The 18,945-nt window shown below is 67.5% G+C and overlaps 2 protein-coding genes across 5 annotated transcripts; both read left to right on the top strand.

Annotated features, from left to right (window-relative positions):
* Positions 1 to 153: 153 nt before the first annotated feature.
* SLC25A10 (solute carrier family 25 member 10) lies at positions 154 to 6,129 on the top strand. Of its 3 annotated transcripts, XM_065647800.1 has the most exons (12): positions 154 to 248; positions 2,733 to 2,852; positions 3,025 to 3,139; positions 3,216 to 3,264; positions 3,645 to 3,686; positions 3,948 to 3,991; positions 4,426 to 4,496; positions 4,584 to 4,676; positions 4,888 to 4,965; positions 5,054 to 5,110; positions 5,546 to 5,644; positions 5,928 to 6,005. In XM_065647800.1, exons 1-11 carry the CDS (start codon positions 159 to 161, stop codon positions 5,624 to 5,626), a joined length of 840 nt encoding a protein of 279 aa, XP_065503872.1. In that variant the 5' UTR covers positions 154 to 158; the 3' UTR covers positions 5,627 to 5,644; positions 5,928 to 6,005. The 3 variants fall into 3 exon arrangements, with proteins under 3 accessions (XP_065503872.1, XP_065503869.1, XP_065503870.1); XM_065647797.1 differs by lacking the exon at positions 5,546 to 5,644 and having other exon boundaries at positions 5,928 to 6,129; XM_065647798.1 differs by lacking the exons at positions 154 to 248; positions 5,546 to 5,644 and adding an exon at positions 2,082 to 2,211 and having other exon boundaries at positions 5,928 to 6,129.
* Positions 6,130 to 8,947: 2,818 nt separating this feature from the next.
* GCGR (glucagon receptor) lies at positions 8,948 to 17,963 on the top strand. Of its 2 annotated transcripts, none has more exons than XM_065647741.1 (14): positions 8,948 to 9,029; positions 14,848 to 14,917; positions 15,107 to 15,203; positions 15,321 to 15,428; positions 15,566 to 15,687; positions 15,813 to 15,919; positions 16,035 to 16,188; positions 16,260 to 16,419; positions 16,502 to 16,562; positions 16,805 to 16,874; positions 17,062 to 17,150; positions 17,221 to 17,359; positions 17,462 to 17,503; positions 17,588 to 17,963. In XM_065647741.1, the coding sequence occupies exons 2-14, from the start codon at positions 14,867 to 14,869 to the stop codon at positions 17,876 to 17,878; spliced, it is 1,491 nt and encodes a 496-aa protein (XP_065503813.1). In that variant the 5' UTR covers positions 8,948 to 9,029; positions 14,848 to 14,866; the 3' UTR covers positions 17,879 to 17,963. The 2 variants fall into 2 exon arrangements, with proteins under 2 accessions (XP_065503813.1, XP_065503814.1); XM_065647742.1 differs by having other exon boundaries at positions 8,955 to 9,029; positions 14,756 to 14,917.
* The last annotated feature ends 982 nt before the right edge of the window (positions 17,964 to 18,945 follow it).

Raw genomic sequence — 18,945 nt, 5'->3', positions numbered from 1 at the left:
GCGCGTTCCTCGGTGTGCGGAGCGGGGTGGGCGCCGTGCTCCCGCAACCCCGGGCCGGCCGCAGCGATCGGCGGGCGCGGCAGCGGTACCGGGCGGGGGCGTGGCCTGGGAGGGGGCGTGGCCGGGGCGGGGGCGGGTCCCGGCGCAGAGCGGCGCCCATGGCGGAGCGGCGCGTGTCGCGCTGGTACTTCGGCGGCCTCGCGTCGTCCGGCGCCGCCTGCTGCACCCACCCGCTGGACCTGCTGAAGGTGAGCGCCGGGCGGGGCCGGGCGCCGGCGGGGGGAGCGGCTGCGGGGGACCGGGCACCGGCGGGGGAAACGGGCATCGGCTGGGGGAACGGCGACCGGGACCGGGAAACGACTGGGGGGACGGCTGTGGGACCCGGTCGGGGGGACGGGGGCCGGGACCGGCGAACGCTGTGGGGCAGCCGTGAGAGACTGGGGACCGGTTGTGGGGCCGGCTCTGAGCGGCCGGCCAACGGCTCTGAGGGAGCCGGTAACCGCCGTGCGGGGCAGGGGAACGGCTGCGAGACGCGGCTCTGAGGTGGCGGAGGGCGGCAGCGGGTGCCGGGGAACGGCCGCAGAGGACCGGGGAGCCGGTTCTGAGCGGCCGGGCTGCGGCTGTGCGAGCACCGAGAGCGCGGGGATGCGGCCCTGGGCTCGGGGAGGAGCCGGGGACGGGCGGGGGGAGCGCGGGGTGCCGGCCCGGGGGCTGTGGCGTGCGGGGGTCATGGAGGACACCCCGGGCAGCCCTGCCCGGGCGCCTGTGCGCGGCACGGCGGTGGCTCCGGGGCCGCGGCGCTGGACGCTGGCCCACTGGGCTCCGTGTCCTCGGCCGAGGTGTCACCGAGGCTCTGCGGCCAGCCCGGCATCCCCGCTCCCGCACAAGACTGGCGCTGCCAGCGCCCACGGACGGGGCGAGTGCCAGCGCTGCCTTGTGTGCCGGCCAAGCCGTGACCAGCCTGGCAGCCGGGCGGGCTGCGGGGGGAGCGGGAGCACCAGCCCAGGGTCTGCCGTGCCGGTGGGCAAGGCTGGGGACAGGCAGCCCCTTCCCACCCCTCTGCGTGGAGAGAGGGGACGATGTGACAGGCACAGGCCCAGGAGAGAAACCGGCCCTGGCAGGGGATGCCGCTTCCCCAGTGCTCGGCCCGTTGCCATGCCCGGCTGGCCCTGCCTGCCCAGCGGAGGTGGCCGACAGCCCGTGGGAGCTTGTGTGGGATGCCCTGGCAAGACGCTAAGCAGGGGAATTAGTCTGGCACACGTCTCTGGGTCTGTCTCTGTCCCTGAGCCAGCGTGACGGATGTGACTTTTGGGTTGTGTCCCCGCAGATGCGCAGCCCCCGTCTGCCCTGCAGCCATGAGCAGCCAGACCAGCCACTGTTTTTGCCAGAGGGCTCGTGTCTGACTGTTGAACACGGAGCTACCTTTGACCCGAACTCCCCTGCAGCGGGGCTGGTGCCAGGTGTGGGGGAGCATGAGAGGCCTCGGGGTCTAGCAGGGCAGGGGTCCAAGGGCACCTCACAGCACCTCTGGACCTTGGCCTCGGTGGGAGGCCCCAGCTGTCCAGAGGGGGCTTGTGCTGCTGCCGGGACGCCTGGGCTGGCACAGTGCAGCCGCTGGCCGCCCACAGGGCTGCCTGCCCTGCAGCGGTGACCACAGCGCTGGCCAGCCCGTCCCCTGCCCTCCTGCCTGCGCTTCCCCTGGGGTGGACAGGCAGCAGATGCGCCAGGCATGGCTCCGGTGTACCTGCCTGTGCCGGGCTGTCCAGCAGCTGCTTGCCCAGCTCCCCAACACGCCACAAGCTCTGGTCCCTGATGCCCAAAATGTGCTTGCCGGGGTCAAATGCAGGTCCCCTTCCCTGCACCCTGCAGCTGCCCTGCATGGGAGACAGAGGCTGCTCCCAGCATCCTGCAGCGTGTCCCACGCTCCGGCCGTGCTGAGGCTTCTGTAATGGGAGCCAGGCCTGGCTGCCCGCCAGCGGCCCTTTGCTCTCTTTAATTTGATCTGCCGGGGCCTTTGACTGACATGTGATTTGCACAGAATGGGGCCGGGCGAGTGCACTCTGAACATGCTCCGACACCGACCGACACGGCTCCTCTGTCCCAGCCAGCCCCGCGGTCCTGCTGCTGCTTCCTCCGGCAATGGCGGGAGGCGCTGGGCGGCCGCGGGCGGGGAGGGGAGTGCCTGGCTGTGACAGGGAGCTTTCCAAGCTGGTGAGCAGGACTGCAGGGCCGTCGTCCTGCTGCTGCGATTCCTGCGGCTGGGGAGGAGGGGAAGTTACTCTGGAGGCCTCGCGCAGCAAGGGCACAGGGCAGCAGGAGGTCATGAATTCACCAGCCTCGTCGTGGCCCCTCTGAGCTAACCCACACTGGTTGCTCGCTCACTCATGTGCTGCTGGATCCTCCCAGAGCGTTTCTCGGAGGAGCAGGCACCACTGCTTCACCTCGGCACGAGCCGTGAGGCCCCTGGGCTGGGCAGGCGCCTGGGAGGGGCTGTGGGCAGGTGCCTCAGCACTCGTCCTGCTCCCGCAGCCTCCGCCGCGCTGGCCTGCGCCAGTTTCCCAGTGCTGCTTAGGTGAGCGGAGCCTGGAGCTATTGCTGTTTGCAGGAAACCTCCTGCACGAGTGCTAACGAGTCACCCTGACAAGCACCCAGCATGTCCAGCGCTGCCCGGTGCTCTCCCGTTGCTGCCCGGCGCTGAGCTGGTGCACTGACACTGCTGGACTCTGCCCCAGGTCCACCTGCAGACGCAGCAGGAGGCGAAGATGCGGATGATGGGGATGGCGATGCGTGTGATCCGCACTGACGGCTTCCTGGCTCTCTACAACGGGCTCAGCGCCTCGTTGTGCCGGCAGGTGAGTGCTGCTGTGCCCTGCCGGCCTCTGGTCCCCCGAGGCCAGCACAGGGCTCCTGCGGCGCTGCCCTCCCCGTTGTGCAGCCGGGCTGGAGCTGACAGGCTGCCCGAGCCGCAGGGCCGGGGCGGCAGCCCCCAGCGAGACACAGCGGCTCATTGTCCCTCTCCTGCAGATGACGTATTCCTTGACTCGCTTTGCCATCTACGAGACCGCGAAGAACCACTTGGGCCGGGGCAGCCAGGGGCCTCCCCCCTTCTACCAGAAAGTGCTGATGGGGGCAGTGGGAGGTGAGTGAGAGTCCCACAGCCCCAGGCTCCCGCAGGCTTGAGAAGCCACCTGACCCCGGCTCTTCTTTGGCTGCAGGTTTCACCGGTGGGTTAGTGGGGACTCCGGCTGACATGGTGAACGTCAGGTCAGTCCTGCTTGTGTCCTGGTGCTGCTGCTGGGGGAGGCTCGTGGCTGGCGCGCGGCAGCAGTTGGGGTGGTGGGACGGTCCCCGTGCTCCTGACTGCCCCTGACCAGGCTGCCTGTGGGTAGTGGCCCCGTCCCGTGGACTTCTGTACCCCAAGGGACCAGGGTTGTTCTGCCCATCAGTGACAGCCCCAGCCCCATCCCCTCTCGTGGCCCCCAGGAGGTGTGTGGCTGGAGGCAGCTTTCTTGTCCCTTTGCAAACAGACAACGTGACCCATTTGCTGGGGCCCTGCCCGCTGCCCTGAGCAGGGACAGACTCGCCCCGGGTCCCCGGTGCCGGGGGGACAGCGGCCCCCGCTCACCCCGTGCTCTGCCTTGCAGGATGCAGAACGACATGAAGCAGCCGCCGGCCCAGCGGCGCAAGTGAGTGGGGGCCGGGGCAGAGAGGACGGGTCGGGATGTGCCGGGCTCCCCGGTCCGGGGTCCGTGTGGCCGCGGGGGGGCAGCACTGCACCGGCACCGGGGCCGTACCGGGGCCGTACCGGGGCCGTACCGGGGCCGTACCGGGGGCACCGCGGCCGGGGCTGCGGCCCCGGCAGCTGCAGCCGCCCGCTCGGGGCGGCGGGGCTGCCGGGGCGCTGGGGAAGCTCCGGCCCTGATGCCGTCCCCTCTCGCTCCTTCCAGCTATTCTCACGCCCTGGACGGCATGTACCGCGTCCTCCGGGAAGGTGAGGCCGTGCCAGCCGGGCGGAGTGAGCGCGCCTGGGCTGTCCTCGCTGACACCAGGAACAGACTCCGGGCAGCCGTGGGACAGAGGGTGGCCGTGGGCCAGCGGAGCCGCGGGTCGGGCAGCGCCCGGCTCCTCTGAACCTTCTGTCCGCGGGCAGGCGCGGCGGGGCCTGGCAGCCTGCCTGTCATCCAGGGGAAAAGGGAGATGCTGCTGTGAAAAAGCCCAACAGGATGGAGCAGGTGGGAAGGGGGATGAGCAGCAGGGAGGAGGTGGTGCTCTTCTCCAGAATTCCCCTTTCCCACAGCCCGTTTGCTGTTGTGTGTTTCAAGCACTGTTGTGTGAGGGTCTGGGACACTGACCCATGGGGTTCGTGGGAGACAGGAGGGTGAGTGGTGTCCAGGACTGTGCAGATCCCAATCTGTCTGTCCACAGAGGGCCTGAAGAAACTCTTCTCAGGAGCTACGATGGCATCCAGCCGAGGGGCCCTCGTCACCATCGGGCAGGTAGGACAACTGTGCAGGGCAGCAGGTGACAGGGGCAGTCCCTGGTGAGGAGAGGGGACGTGTCGCTAATATGCCATGTGTCCACAGCTCTCCTGTTATGACCAGACCAAGCAGCTGGTTCTGGCGACTGGGTTCCTGTCAGACAACATCCTCACTCACTTCCTGGCCAGCTTCATCGCTGTGAGCAGGGCTGGTTGTGGGAGGCAGGGCTGGGGCTGCCACAGCTGCTTCTCAGGACTGGGATGAAGCAGGGCCAGGCACAGAGGCCACTGTGGGGCTCCCAGCCCGGGGGTGGGTGCCGGTGGGGCTCTGGGTCCCTCTGGGGACCATGGCAGTCCTGGCACCCAGGGCTCCTCGAGCCGCCGCTGCTGACCCGGCTGCCTCTCCCCAGGGTGGATGCGCCACATTCCTGTGCCAGCCCCTGGACGTGCTCAAGACGCGCCTCATGAACTCCCAGGGCGAGTACCAGGTGAGTGGTCCCTCCTGCCCACCTCCCATCCCCTTTGCACACTGGCCTCTGCCTCCCGGCACCTCCTCATCCCTCCCTGTTGCTCTAGGGTGTCACTCACTGTGCCATGGAGACTGCCAAGCTCGGGCCCCTCGCCTTCTACAAGGTACCTGGCTGGAGACACCTGGGACGGGCTGGTGGAGGGCAGTGGGGAGACCTGGGCTGGGAGCAGAGTTGATGTCCAGAACGGTGCTGGGCAGGAGCCCCCTGGGCTGTGCTGCCTGTGGTGCGGCTGCTGCCATGTCAGCCCTTGGTCTGCCTGTCCCCGCGGTGCTGCCAGCCATGGCCTGGGCCCGGGCACCGCAGCCGCTGCCCTGCTGCACCCGCCGGGCTCCCACACGGAGTGCGGGTCCGGGCAGGGGGCCCCTGCACTCGGTTGGAGCTGCTGAGCCACAGACACCGGTCAGCTCTGGGGCCCTACATGCCCAGGTTTGGTGCAACCACCCCTGAGTTCAGTCTCACTCCTGGGAGGGCCCCCGAAAAGAGGTTTCACACCTGAGGTCTCTTCCAGATTCTGTAAGTCAGGCATTTTCCGTTACAGCCTGTCCGCTCGTCCCCTCCAGGCAGCGTCCAGCCCCCTTCTGAGCCAGGGGCTGTGGGATCTGACCCGGGCATCTCCTGAGATTCTGCCTACGTGGTGGTGATGCCAGCACTGCTGTGTTTGCGGGCAGAGGGGTTGATGCATGATGCTGAGATCTGTGTGCACAGCGATGGCTGCGGTGCCTCCCTCACCGCTGTGCAGTCTCTGCCTGCACCGAGGCCCCGGCTCCCCACAGCTCGTGCTGCATGCCCGGCCAGACACTCCCCCGTGCTTGCCAGCTCGCGCCGCTCCTGGGGCTCGGGCTCCCGGCACCCTCGGCCCTGACAGGGAAGCCCAGGGCCAGGCACACGCTGACTCGCCCTTTTCTCACTGTCTCTTCCAGGGCTTTGTTCCTGCTGCCGTCCGGCTTGTTCCTCAGACTGTCCTCACCTTTATCTTCCTGGAACAGCTGCGCAAACATTTTGGAATGAAAGTGATCACCTGAGTAGGAGGGACAGGACCCCTCCTCACCCCAGGGGGGTGAGAATGCGGGTCACCGCTGAGACCCCAGAACCCCTCTCTGCTGTCTGGGGCCAGCACCGTTCCCCTTGTCCCCACTCCTGTGCCTTGCCAGTGCCTGTGACCAACCAGTCCCAGACTCTCCTCTTTCACCCCCGTTCTCAGCATCTCTGTTACCTCTGGGATATTCTTGGACCTCTTGTTCCCCCTGCACTGTTGGTTTGGGATTTTTCTGCTGTTTTCCACTGCCCTTCTGGCCACAAGTCCTGCCCCAACCTCCCTCAGCCCTGTCCCGTGTGGGCCGCCGGGAGCAGGACTGCCCTGTCCTGGGGGCAGAGGGGACCCATGTGGCCCCGTGGAGCTGGGGGGGTGATGTCCATGCTGCGGCGGGGGCTGTGCCAGGGCCGCAGGGCGCAGGGTGGGCCGAGTCCCAGCCTCCTCTGCGAGCAGGCAGGGGAGACGCCGGCTCAGCCCTGGACCCCTCAGTGCCCCTGGCCCCACACTCCTCCGCTGGGTCCCTACTCTGCTTCCCAGCCCCCCAAACACCCCCTGCTCCCACCTGCCAAACCTCCCCAGCACCCGCTGGCTGCTGGGCTCTTCAGGGATTGTGCCTTGTACCAATGACAGAGCAGAGACCCGGGGGTGCTGGCAGTGGCCAGGCAGGGCCCCCACCAGCCCCCCTGGCACCTGCTCCCTCGCCTGCAGGGCGCTGACCCTCCCCAGACCCAGCCTCGGGGGGAGCATCCATCCCGCATTGCCCCGGGCCCCCCGTTCACACCGTGGCCAGGGCAGACCCCAGCCCCGTCTGCCCCCCGGCCCACCTCACCCTGCCCACAGGGGCTGCAGGCACCAGCCCCTTTCCATGTGCACCCCTGCGTGTGGTGGCCCCAAGGGATCAAAGAACTGGAATATCTGTGACCTTAATATATAATAAACAGTGGAACAAGCACAGGGCCTGGTGTGCTGCTCGTGTGGGAGATGCTGTGCGCCTCCCACTGGGGGGCTCAGGCTTGGAGCTGAGCTCCCCAGGAGAACAAGGCTCATGCCCCTCGGCATTGCCCTGAGCAGGGGGTTTGCACCCCATTCAGTGCCCCCGGCCTGGCCCTGGGGGTGCGTGGGCCTGGGCTGCCCATGTCCCGTGGGCCAGCCCTGCGCTGAGCTGTGCCCGGGCTCAGCGTAGCGGGCAGGGCTGTGCCGGGCGCCTGCCGGCGCTGCCTCGGCGCGGGAGCTGCCTGCTGGATGTGACGCTAATTGGACTCCAACGGGCGGAACGGAGCCAGCCTGGAAGAGCAGAGAAGTGAAAGCTCGTCACCTTAACGAAGTCTAACGATGCTGGCTGGCACTGCTGCTTTGTTCCTGTGCCTGGATTTGTATGAGAGCTGTGGGCAGGTGAGCATGGGGCGAGCTGAACCCTCTTTTCTCATGAAGGGCCGGGGGCTGCACGGGCTGTGGTGCCTTGTGCCTCCGGCCACCACAGCACCACTTCCAGGGTGACGAGTGCTGCTCTGTGCCCACGCCAAAGGCCAATGCAGAACCGCAGGACCCTGTCCTGGCCAGTGGCAGGGACATTCCAGCCCAGCCATGGTCCTGCTGGCTGTACCAGCCCCACACTCCCACCGCTCACACGCCCTCTTCCCACAACCCTTACGGCAGCTGAGCGATGCTGCGGCCACCCCGGCAGGACAGTGTGTGCCAGACGCAGCCTGGAGCACGGCGCGTCCAGCAGCTCCGTGGTGCGGGAGCCCTTCTTATCTCTGAGCATCGGGAATCGAGGGGCCTCAACCCTGTCAACAGCGCGTTGCCAGCCGTGTTTGCGCTGACCCTGCAGGTCTCACCCTGCCCAGGCCTCTGCCCACCCCAGCAGTCAACCCTCAGCCCAGGCAGGGTTGGGGGCTGCTGATGCCCCCTCCATAGCCCGGACCTGGGGGGATGTGAGGGCTGTGTCCAGGGGGTGCAGCTGCGAGTCTGAAACCCCCCCAGTGCTGGTGAGGCATCCGCAAGCCCCAGCGTGTGCCCAGGTGTCTGAGCTGCTCTCTCCACACCTGCAGGGGCTGCCAGTGAGCGGGACCCCGGCTGGGGGGGCTCCAAGAGCCCCGTGCTGCAGCCAGCTCCGGGGGCAGGGCTGGCCGGGTGCCAGGTGGGAGGACGCTCGGTGTCCCCGAGCTGCCACAGCCTCCATGGCCGCCACGGCTGTCGACCCAAGGTAAATCTGTTGGTGCCCAAGGGCCGGGGCAGCGCAGCTGCTGGTGGCCCCGCGGGCGGGGGACCTGCCCGGGCCACGCTGCAGCCCCAGACGCGGGGGCTCAGGGGGCCGGGATGTGTTTACCCGGTGCCGCAGTGTGGCAGCGCCGCAAACACGGACCCGTCACCGCCGGCCGTGGCCGGAACGCGGGGGTCGTGGCAGCTCCGGCTGCGCGACCCAGGTTTGTCCGGGTCCTCGGGGGGGACGGGAGTGTCGGGAAAGTCCCGGGACCGCAGGATAGCCTCGGGGTCCTGCCGCCTCGCCGGGGCCGGGGAGCAGCCCCGGGGAGCCCCCCGTAGCCGCGGGTACCGGTCCCTCTCCCTCGGGGCCGGTGCGGTCCAGCTGTCCCCGCCGCTCCGCCCACCCCATCCCCGCCGGGGAGCCGAGCCGGTGCCGGGAGCGGAGGAGCCGGCGGCGGGGACAAGCGGCCGCGCCCCTGCAGCTCCCGGGTTGATGCCGAGCCGCTCGGACCGCGCCGCGCACAGCGCCGAGCGCCCGGGGCCGGCGGGGCGGGGCGGGGGGACCGGGCTGCGTCCCCCCGTGCCGGCGGGAGGAGCGGGGCGGCAGGACGCGGCTCCTCGCCCGCGGTCCCTCCCACTGCCCCGGTCCCTCCCCCCGAGCCACCACAGCCGCCGCCGCCGCGGCTCCGGCAAAAGTTTTCGCCGGAGCGGCCGAGGGCGCCGGTGCCGGTCCCCGCTAACACCGAGATGCGCCCGGGAGCCGGCGCGAGCCCAGAGCCGACAGGTACGAAGAGGGAGGGAGGAGGGAGCGGAGCGCCCATCCCTGCGGGCTCGGGGCTCCCCGCCCGCCGCGATGCCGCACGCCCCAGCGCCTGGATGGGGACTCGGGTCCGGCGTCGCATCCCCGGGGCCGTGGCTGAAGCACCGGGGGCCGGAGCAGCAGCTCTCGGAGTCGTCCCGGAGCCGGGCACCGGCCCCGGCGGGGCTGAGCTCCTCGGCCAGGGGTGTCCTGGGCTGGGGAGAGCCCAGCTGGGCTGTGCCCGCTACTGCCTGAGCCGCTGCCTCGACCGTTCCTGGGAAGAGGCTCAGCCCTTTGGGCATCTCGGCACCTCCGGGTGGTGCCCTGGCTGCCGGAGCCCCTGGTGAGTGATACCAGCCGGGCTCTGACGCGCTGGGAGCATCTCCTCGATCAGCCCCTTGCCAGGGTGGTGCCTGCCGGGTCTCCCTGCTGTGGGCACAGCAGTGCCTGTGGCTTTCTTGCCGAGGGGCAGAAGCAGGGGACGCTTTTCCACCCTTCCCAGTGCTCCCCAAGCTCCCCGGCTGTTGCAGGGGCTCATTGCAAGTGCCCTTTGTGACTCTGTCCCAAGCTCTGCTGTGTCAACACGGTGTTGGTAAATGGCTTTGTTTAACCAGGACATGTTGGGTATGTGACCTTGCCGTCCTTGTGGCTGTAAGCGCATCTCCAAAGCAGCGGCCGAGTCCACCTCTGCCTGGCACTGCACTTCCCGGCTTGGCAGCTCCCTCGGGCTGGCCAGGGAGAGGAGTTAGTCTAGCTCCCCTCAAGCCGTGACGGCTGGACGGGCAGAGGACGGGGTATCTGCTGCTGCAGGGCCAGCACTGCCGAGCGTTGGTCTGCCCGTGCCTCACTGTGCAACCCATAACGCAGCCTCCTTGCCCCATGCAGCGCTTGGCAGCACGTGCTGTGGGTGTCCTGACCCATGCCAAAGTCAGTGGTTGCCCCTGTGATTTCCTCAGCTTTATCTGTGCATCAGCAGGATAATTTAGGGCCTGCAGGACCCCTCCTCAGCATGTTAGTGCTGCCCCAGCTGCCAGCTCCTGCCCTTCCCACCAATCCCTGTGCCTTTCTGCTCGCCACAGTGCAGATTATGTTCTGTTGCCTGGAGAGGGGAACAGAGAAAAGGCTGAATGGAGAAGAGGCAAAATGTGGATTAAAAATAGTTAATGAAAAAATGTGACCGCAAGCCCTGATCGGCAGTGCAGGGCTGAGACCAGCCGCTGAGCGCAGTGCTGCGCCGTGCCCGCCTCATGGCAGGCAGAGGCAGAGGCAGGATCTGGGCAAGCTGGATGCAGGGGAGATGGGGCGGCCACTCCGCTCTGTCCCCTTCTGCCCCTCCCTTGCATCCTGCCCGGTGTCCTCCATGACCAGAGCCTCTGTCCTCTGCCTGCCCCAGCCCAGGGGCTCTGGGGAACTTGGCTGTGAGCAGCGGGTGCCAGTGGCCGCTGGGCATGAGTGCAGCCCCACAGCATCGCCTGCCCTGGTGTGCGGTTGGTGACCTGTGCCCATGTGCTGTGGGTGCCTGGGGACAGTGAGGGACCCTGCCAGGACAGGCTGCTGTGTGCGATGGCACTTGCACATCTGTACCTCGGCAGAGCAGGGGCTGATCTCACTCCTTGGTGAGGTAGTGGAACAGTATCCCCAGTGCCATGATGGCCACAGTGTTTGTTTGTGACACGAGCTGCTCTGGGGAAGCTGGTGCTGAGCTCCCAGCACAGGCATGTGCACACTCCTGGCTGCACTGACCTTTTCCCAGTCCTGCGCTTCCCCTGTGACACGCTAACCACATGTGTCACACTGCGTCTCTCGTGTCATCCTGTGTTTCATGGGTTTTCATGCAATGTGATGAACAAGAAAAACCTGTTTCCCCCAACCAGGACCGAGATGCTGCGTGGCTCAGCATCCCCTCTCTAGAGCCTGCCAGGCAGCGCAGTGATTCGAGCACTGCCTGGCTGCCTGGTGCTCACAGACCACGTCCCTCTCTGGCACCGGGCAGCTGTGGAAGATGGTCTTGACCGTCCCTTCGGCAGCGGGGCAGCCGTGGGGGTGATGCGGAGTGTTCGTCCGGGCAGCACTGGGGTGACTGCCGTTTGTTTGTATCCTGTGTTCCTGTTGACGAAAACGCTGTCAGGGTTGGTTTAGGTTGTGTTGGTCCAAAGTGACACAGAATCCGACACCGTGGGTGCCTGGTGACGTTGGCTCTTTCCGTGTGCCGCTGCTCAGTGTTTCCACAGTCATGTATCTCTGTGCAAACGAGCTGCTCCAGGCAGTTCAGCTGTACCTCCACTGCCCAGGTTCCTGGTACTTGCTTCACGGGAGAGGACTGGAGCAGTTGTGGGTCACAGATGGGGAGCAGGAGGCGCCCCCAATCTCGGGACAGGGACACAGGTGGGGACAGCGAAGGGTGTGGGGCAGACCTCCCCACTGTGCCCATCCCCACACACTGCTTGTCCTGCTTACCGTGGTCCTTGGGTGGAAAGTGGAGCAGGATCTGCGGGGCCAGGCTCGCGCTGGCATTGCATCAGCTCTGGCCCTGCACCGTCCCCTCCCTTGCCAAGTGCTGAAGCCCCTGCTGCGCTGGCTTGTAGTGCTGAGCTGAAAGCCAAACCAGCCGTGGAAAGCACTGCATTAGCACATGGGGGGCTAATCCCTGTGTCTGGAGGGGACGCAGCCCCCACCGCCACCTCCTGAGCAAGGGGTGCTGTGCTGGGCACAGGGCTGCGCTGGCGGGGCTGCGGTGAGCTGCACCAGCCTCTCGGCGCTTGTTCGGGGCCATGGTTGTGCCGGGCGCTCCCAGGTCACGTTGCAGATGCCCATGAATGTCCCTGTGGAGGCTTCACTGAACTGCTGATCCATGTAGCAATCGGCTCCAGCGATCCCAGATGTGGAGCTCGTTCCTTCACACGTGTGATGGCAGCCAGAGCCGGGTGCCGGCCGGGGCCACACGATCCCCGGGGGAAGCGCCTCTGCCCTGGGCAGTTGCCGACTGTGGGGCTCTGAGCAGCTGCAGGGCAGTGGGGGCTGAATACCCGTGGTGGGGGCAGATTCCTCGCTCAGTCCCCGCAGGGTTTGACCTGCTGGCTCAGCCAACACAGCATCAGTGCCGTCCCACTCCCCCCGCTGAGGGCAGATGATGGTACCCGGGTCTGACACCCCCGTCCCCCAGCGCTGGGGCTGCCGGCATTGACCCATCCCCACGTGGCGCAGATGCCCCGGGGCTGGTTTCTCTTCCCTCCTGTCCCATCGCGGGCGCGAGGGTTCCCTCACCAGCAGAGCAGCGCTGGGTGTTTGCAGCCTGGCCTCCGCTGGGGTCAGCAGCCGCAGAGCCATGACACAGGGACATGCCACGTTGCCCAATGCCAGCACAGGGCAAAAGTCCCCTGTGTGCCCACTGCGGCATGCCACGGCCCCGGCAGATGCACCCACTCACACGCTGGGCACCCCTAACCCAGTGCCCATGGCTTGGTGCAGCGGAAGGTCCCCAAAAGCCTGGCCCCAGGGCAGGGGGATGTGGCACCTGAGCCAGTCAGGCATGACAGGGTGAAGGGACGTGGTGACACAGAGCCCAGTCCCGGTAGACCCGATGGTGAACATGGCAGAGGGGCTTCTGGCACCCGTGGCCATGGCACGTCCAGCCAGCAGCCCCCGCTGGTCTGAGCTCTGCGGGCGCTGGTGCCAGGCAGTGCCGGCTCTGGGGAGCTGCTCGGTGCTGCTGGTGGTCTGAGCGCCCAGACCCCGCTGTCCTGGCCACACAGGGCTGCTGCTCCTTCCCTGCCACTGCCCGTCTGTGCCGCCCCACGGACAGCTGCCCGCGGCCGCTCCTGCGTGCCCATGTCTGCTGGAGACAGCCCGTGTCTCCAGGGCGCACAGTGGGGTGGCCGAGCTGCCGGGGGTCTCTGGCACCGCAGGAGCCGGGGCCGACACAGCGCTGCAGCCGCACGGCACCACGGGCAGCTGGGACAAAGGGCCTGGCAGGGCGGGGAGCCCCTGCTGAGGCGGGGAGCGTGACCGGCCCCGCGGCCAGGACCCCTCACCCAGTGCAGTCTGCCCAGCTTGGCCACAGCCAGGCCCTGGGGCCAGGGGTGGCTGCCAGCCTGGGGGGAGTCTGGGGCAGAGGCCTCCCCGCTGCTAAATCCCATCACAGGCAGCTAAAAATAGAGACACCTCTGCCCCACAGCTGCCTCCTGCTGCACAGTGGGGCTGGCAGCCAGCTCACGGTGCTCAGGGAGCGGCTCCTCTGGGGACAGGGATGCTCCGGGCACCAGGAGGTTCCCACGCGGCCGGGCCAGCGCCAGCAGCGGGATGGGGCAGGTGGGGACATTGGTGTGGGGATGGCGGTGGGACAGGGATGCTGGCGTGGGGCTGGCGGGGGATGAGAACAGGCATGCTGGTGTTGGCAGGTGGCTGGTGGGTGCCACCAAAGGTCCCCATTCCCAGAGCCCACCCAGCACTGTCTGTCCCAGGAGACAGTTCCCTCTGTCCTGGGATGGTCTAAATAAGGCGCAATGGCAGATCCAGCTCTCGAGCCGCATCTGGAGCCCCACGCGCTGATTAATGAGCTGCTCAGGCAGCTGTTTGCGACATGGTGAGTGGGTCTGCTTGGAGGAAACACGACTTTCCCAGGGATAAAAATAGGCGTGGGCAGCACGGCGAGCCCTGGGAGCCGCGGCTGGTGGGGAGCGCAGTGCTCCGGCTGGTGCCCGGGGGGACATGAGGGGGTGATGCCGCAGTGTCTGCAGTGGCACTGCCACTGCTGTCTGTTCTGTTCCCGTCCCCTGACCCGCTCAGCCGCTCTCACCCCACAGAGCCATGCTGCACCGTGGGGCTGCTGGCAGAATGGGCCCTTGTCGGCAGAGCCAAAATCCCACTCAGGAGCTCCGTAACCGGCTTAGGGGGATGGAGGGAATTATGGAGCCTCGTGAGCTGAGCTTTGCCTGAGAGATCCCGGCACTGTGTGAGTCCTGGGGCTGGGGCGATGGAGCCACGGCAGCATGGCCTGGCTGAGCCGCTCCTGGGGCCACGGCAGCCCTGTGAGCTGGGGATCCCTGCGGGTTAATGGTTAACCACCCCGGGGCTGGCAGCCATCCTGGGTGGGTGCCATGGCTGGGGACACCTGTAGGGACAGCGACGGGGACAGGGCACCCCAAGGCCACCCTGCCGGACCATTCCAGACCTGGCCTCCCCTGCCGCTGGATGTGGCTCCACCGCAAGCAAGGGGGTGGTGGGGAGGGGAGGCAGCCCGGGTGCCAGCCTCTGCCCTGGGAAGATGCTCCAGCATGGGGAGGGGTCCTGGGTGCTGCCCTCGGGTCTGGGGGGGGCCCAGGGGCAGGATTACAGCATGAGAGTCCATGCTGCACAGGGGGTACGTCCCCTACGTGGCTGCGCTCCAGCCACCAGGGCTGGAGTAGCTGCAGGAGCCAGGGACGGGGGTCTGGTTCTGGCTCTGGGGCAGGGGGTGGTGTGGCTGTGGTTCTGGTGCCGTCCTGGGGTGGAAACTGCAGGTACCCAGCAGCTCTTCAGCCTGGTGGGAAAATGCACCAACAGCCAGCTGGATGCTGGAGGCAAGTGGAGTCAGGCGAGGATGGGGACAGCAGCGCAGCACTGTGACCGGGCTGCCTCTGCACCGGGGGGATCCCTTCCCTGCCTGCCTGCCCCGGCTGTGCCCTGGGATGGGTCCCACCACCTGCATCCCTGTCACCTGCCATCTCCTGCAGTGTCACCTGCGTGCCAGGACCTTCTCTGTCAGGGCAGAGGAGCTGCCGAGGGACAGTAGGAAGCCCGACACGCTGCGCTGCTCCCCATGCAGCTCATGGTACAGCAGAGGGATGTCCCGGCCACGTCTCCTCAGCTTCCTGCTGCTGCTGCTTTGCTGCCAGGTAAGGACGGGCCGTCCTGCAGGACCGGGCTCTGCCCTGCGCAACCCCTGGCCATGGCACAGCATGGCACGGCGCTGTGTGGCACATCAGCCTGCACTTGCCCATGGCCATCCCTGAGCCAGGGCCACTGCCCTGCCTGGCATGGCAGTCCTGCAGACAGGGCGCGGGTGACACTCTGGGTTCTCCCAGGGCGTCTCTGCCCAGATCACGGATTTCCTCTTCGAGAGCTGGAAGGCGTACAGCGAGGAGTGTCACCGCAACATGAGCCGCCTGCCCGTGCCCACAGGTGAGCGCTGGCGGGTCCCGCGGGACAGGGCTGCGGGGAGAGGGGCCGGCAGGAGGCTGGTGCTGGCTGCCTGCACCGGCGAGGCCGCGGGCACTGCCACGTGCCATCCCTCTGCAGAGCTGGTCTGTAACCGCACCTTCGACAAGTTCTCGTGCTGGCCCGACACAGTGCCCAACAGCACGGCCAGCGTCCCCTGCCCCTGGTTCCTGCCCTGGTACCAGAAAGGTAACGGCCAGCGCGGGCTGCGTGTGTGTGTGCGCGCGCACACGCGTGTGCAGGTGCTGCTCTGTGCTCTCACTCCTGAGCCGGTGCCTGCAGTGGCTCCAGGTCCCAGCTCCCCCCATCACCCCCTCCCCTCGCAGTGAAGCACAGACACGTCTTCAAGACCTGCGGGCCAGACGGGCAGTGGGTGACGGGCCCCCAGGGACAGTCCCTGCGCGATGCCACACAGTGCGAGCTCGACGCCGAGGACCTGGAGGCGCAGGTGAGCAGAGCTGGGGGTGGTTGGTGCAGGGCTGCCTGCCCTGCATGCCCTGCCTGGCTTGCCTGTCCCCCTCCCTGCCTGCCCCTGTCCCTTTCCCTGCCTTCACTTGCTCCCCCCTTCTCCAGGAGAAATTTGCCAAGACCTATGGCAGCTTCAAGGTCATGTACACCGTGGGCTACTCCATGTCCCTGTGTGCGCTGATCCTCGCCCTGGCCCTGCTGCTGGGCTTCAGGTGGGGACACAGGCACGGTGCCCAGTGGGGGCAGGAGATGGGGCAGGAGACGGGGCAGGAGATGGGGGCAGGTGGAGCCGTGCCGGGCCGGGCGCTGACGCGGCTCTGCTCACAGCAAGCTGCACTGCATGAGGAACTACATCCACATGAACCTCTTCGCCTCCTTCATCCTGAAGGGTGTCTCTGTGCTGGTCATCGACGCTCTGCTCAAGACTCACTACAGCGACAAAATTGACGGCTACAACGTGCACATCTGGCTGAGCGACGAGGTGAGCGCGGGGCACAGGCAGCGCGGGCAGTGCGGGCAGCAGGCTGCCCTGACCCTGACCCCTGCCTGCAGGCAGCCGCGGGCTGCCGGGCGGCCACGGTCTTCATGCAGTACGGCATCGTGGCCAACTACTGCTGGCTGCTGGTGGAGGGTATCTACCTGCACAACCTGCTGGTGGTGGCCGTCTTCTCCGAGAGGAGCTACTTCACCCTCTACCTGTGCATTGGCTGGGGTGAGCGCGGGGGGGGCTGGCTCCCTGTCCCTGTCCCCTGTCCCCCTCCGTGCCTCACCTGTCCCTGCACACCTCCCTGCAGGGGCCCCCATGCTGTTCCTTATTCCCTGGGTCATTGTGAAGTTCCTCTATGAAAATATCCAGTGAGTACCAGGCCCTGCAGCAGCACCTGCGGGCGCCCAAGCATGGGCGGGTGCATATGGGACATGCTGAGGGGTGGGGGGACTGTGTGATGGCCCCGGGAGGCTCCACACAATCGCCCCGTGCAAGGAGCAGGGTGCCAGGCCACGGTGCTTGCTCAGCTGGGGCTGCCAACACTGTGCTGGGCTGCAGCAGCCGCCCAGTCGAGGGGCTGCCCAGCAGTTCCCGTCCCGCCACTCTGCAGGTGCTGGTCCACCAACAACAACATGGGCTTCTGGTGGATCCTTCGCTTCCCTGTGTTCCTGGCCATCCTGGTGAGTCTAGGGCTGCAGATCTGCCCAGCACAGCCCTGCCTTGGCATCTGAGAAGGCTCCGACCCTGTGGCGAAGGGGCTGCCCTGGGCAGGGGACAGAGCTACCCTGCCTGCCCTGCCTGCCCTGCCTGCCCTGCCTGCCCTGCCTGCCTCCACCCTGCTCCTCATGGCTCACTCCTCCATTGTAGATCAACTTCTTCATCTTCATCCGCATCATCCAGATCCTCGTCTCCAAGCTCCGCGCGCACCAGATGCGTTACACTGACTACAAGTTCAGGTGGGTGGTGGGTGCAGATGCTGGGGGTGCATCCACCCCAGGACCCCGCGTGATGGCCCCTCTCCGCCAGGCTGGCCAAGTCCACACTGACACTGATCCCGCTGCTGGGCATCCATGAGGTGGTCTTCGCCTTCATCACAGACGAGCACGCTCAGGGCACCCTGCGCTACGTCAAGCTCTTCTTCGACCTCTTCCTGAGCTCGTTCCAGGTGAGCCCAGCCCGGCGCAGCGCTGCCTTCTGCGGGGACCAGAGCAGGGCTGAGGCCGAGCTCCGGCCGCGTGCCCCTCACACGTCTCCTCCCTCTGCGCAGGGGATGCTGGTGGCCATTCTCTACTGCTTCGTCAACAAGGAGGTGAGTGGGCCGGCATGGGAGGGGGCAGCCGGGGGGCTGCAGCGGCCACGGGCGCTGTGCCGCGCTGAGAGCCGCTGCCCGCAGGTGCAGGCGGAGCTGCTGAAGCGGTGGCAGCGCTGGAAGCTGGGGAAGGACCTGGCGGAGGAGTACAGACACACCTACAGCCATGCGCCCAGCGCCCGCAACGGCGCCACCTGCGAGAAGCACCAGCTGGTGAGCAGCTGCGCCAACGGGCTGGGCCGCGGCCCGGCTGCCGCGCGCCCTGGCACACGTCACCCCGAGCGGAGCGGCCGTGGCCCCGCCGAGCACCTGGCCCTGGGGGAGCAGCACCACTGCTACGAGTTCCCCGAGACCACGGCCGAGAGCCACTTCTGAGCCACAGCGGGGGCTGCGCCGGCCCCACTGCTGTGGGTTGAGCCGGCGGGGGGGACCGCGCTGGCCCCAGCTCCGTCCTCCTCCAGGCGCTGATGGCGAGGACGCTGCCCTGTGCCGGACCATGGCCGCGGCTGGGCCAGCTGCCGGGGAGGCACGGCGAGCAGGACCTGGACCTCTGTGGGGAGGGCGTCTGTGTGGGGTGGGGTGGGGGGGTCATGCTGTGGTGCTGCCCTCATGCGCCTTCGAGACCCTTTGTGCAGTGCTGTAATTTATGTGTAACTGTAAATAGGTGTGAGCCCAGGCCGGGCTGCAGGGCCAGCGCCGCATGTGCCTCTGTCTGGACGGGGGTCCGGGGTGTGGGACTGGGGTGCCCAGACTGTGCCCAAGCACCTGTGGTGATGGCGGCAGCCACGGACGGGGAGCTGGGCCACGCGGCATGGACGGGCTGCACCAGAAGGCAGCCCCACTGCCTGCCCCACAGCCCCACGGCCCCGCACAGGTGAGCAGACGCGCGGCAGCGGCTGTAGCAGTGCAGCAGCCGGGGCTCCAGCTCTCGCCAGCACTTTCCTCTGGCTGCTAATCGGCTCTGTCCTCTCACTGCCAGGAGCCTTTAATTAAATCATTTGGCTCTGCCCACCGGCACCCCTGCCCCCCTGGGAGTCGGCGCAAGCCATGGCCGGGCAGCGGCTGCTGGCAGCACCGAACACTGTGAGCAGTGCGTGGGGTGCGGGACGGCGGGTCACCATATGCTGGGCTGGTCTGGCTGCGGCCGGGGCGACTGCAGGGGCTGGCGCTGTAAGAGGCTTGGGCCGTGCACATGAGTGCTAAGCCCGGATGCCACGGCTTTGGGGACCACAATCGCCTGGTGTGCCGGGATTAGCCGGGTCCACATCCCCGGCCGGAGCACCCTGCCCGACGGCTGGCGGCAGGACAGCCAGCCAGCCCTGCTGTGACTCTGGCACGGGGCAGTGCCCGTCACCCACCCTGCCTGGCCCCGCGCAGGTGACGGTTCCTGGCTGTCCCAACCCCACGCGCAGCCCGGCACAGGGGAGGTGATGAGCGGGGCG

Source organism: Caloenas nicobarica, chromosome 18 (genome assembly GCF_036013445.1).
Source record: "Caloenas nicobarica isolate bCalNic1 chromosome 18, bCalNic1.hap1, whole genome shotgun sequence".
NCBI lineage: Eukaryota > Metazoa > Chordata > Aves > Columbiformes > Columbidae > Caloenas > Caloenas nicobarica.
Note: the sequence above shows the minus strand (reverse complement) of the source record. Positions and strands in the feature narration are given on the sequence as shown.

Coding starts and splice junctions, on each gene's coding strand:
- GCGR (XM_065647741.1), top strand. CDS start 14,867: ATGTCCCGGCCACGTCTCCTCAGCTTCCTGCTGCTGCTGCTTTGCTGC. Junction 17,360..17,461: donor TCTTCCTGAGCTCGTTCCAG/GTGAGCCCAGCC, acceptor CCCTCTGCGCAG/GGGATGCTGGTGGCCATTCT. Junction 17,504..17,587: donor ACTGCTTCGTCAACAAGGAG/GTGAGTGGGCCG, acceptor CGCTGCCCGCAG/GTGCAGGCGGAGCTGCTGAA.
- SLC25A10 (XM_065647797.1), top strand. CDS start 159: ATGGCGGAGCGGCGCGTGTCGCGCTGGTACTTCGGCGGCCTCGCGTCG. Junction 249..2,732: donor ACCCGCTGGACCTGCTGAAG/GTGAGCGCCGGG, acceptor ACTCTGCCCCAG/GTCCACCTGCAGACGCAGCA. Junction 3,140..3,215: donor GCTGATGGGGGCAGTGGGAG/GTGAGTGAGAGT, acceptor CTTTGGCTGCAG/GTTTCACCGGTGGGTTAGTG.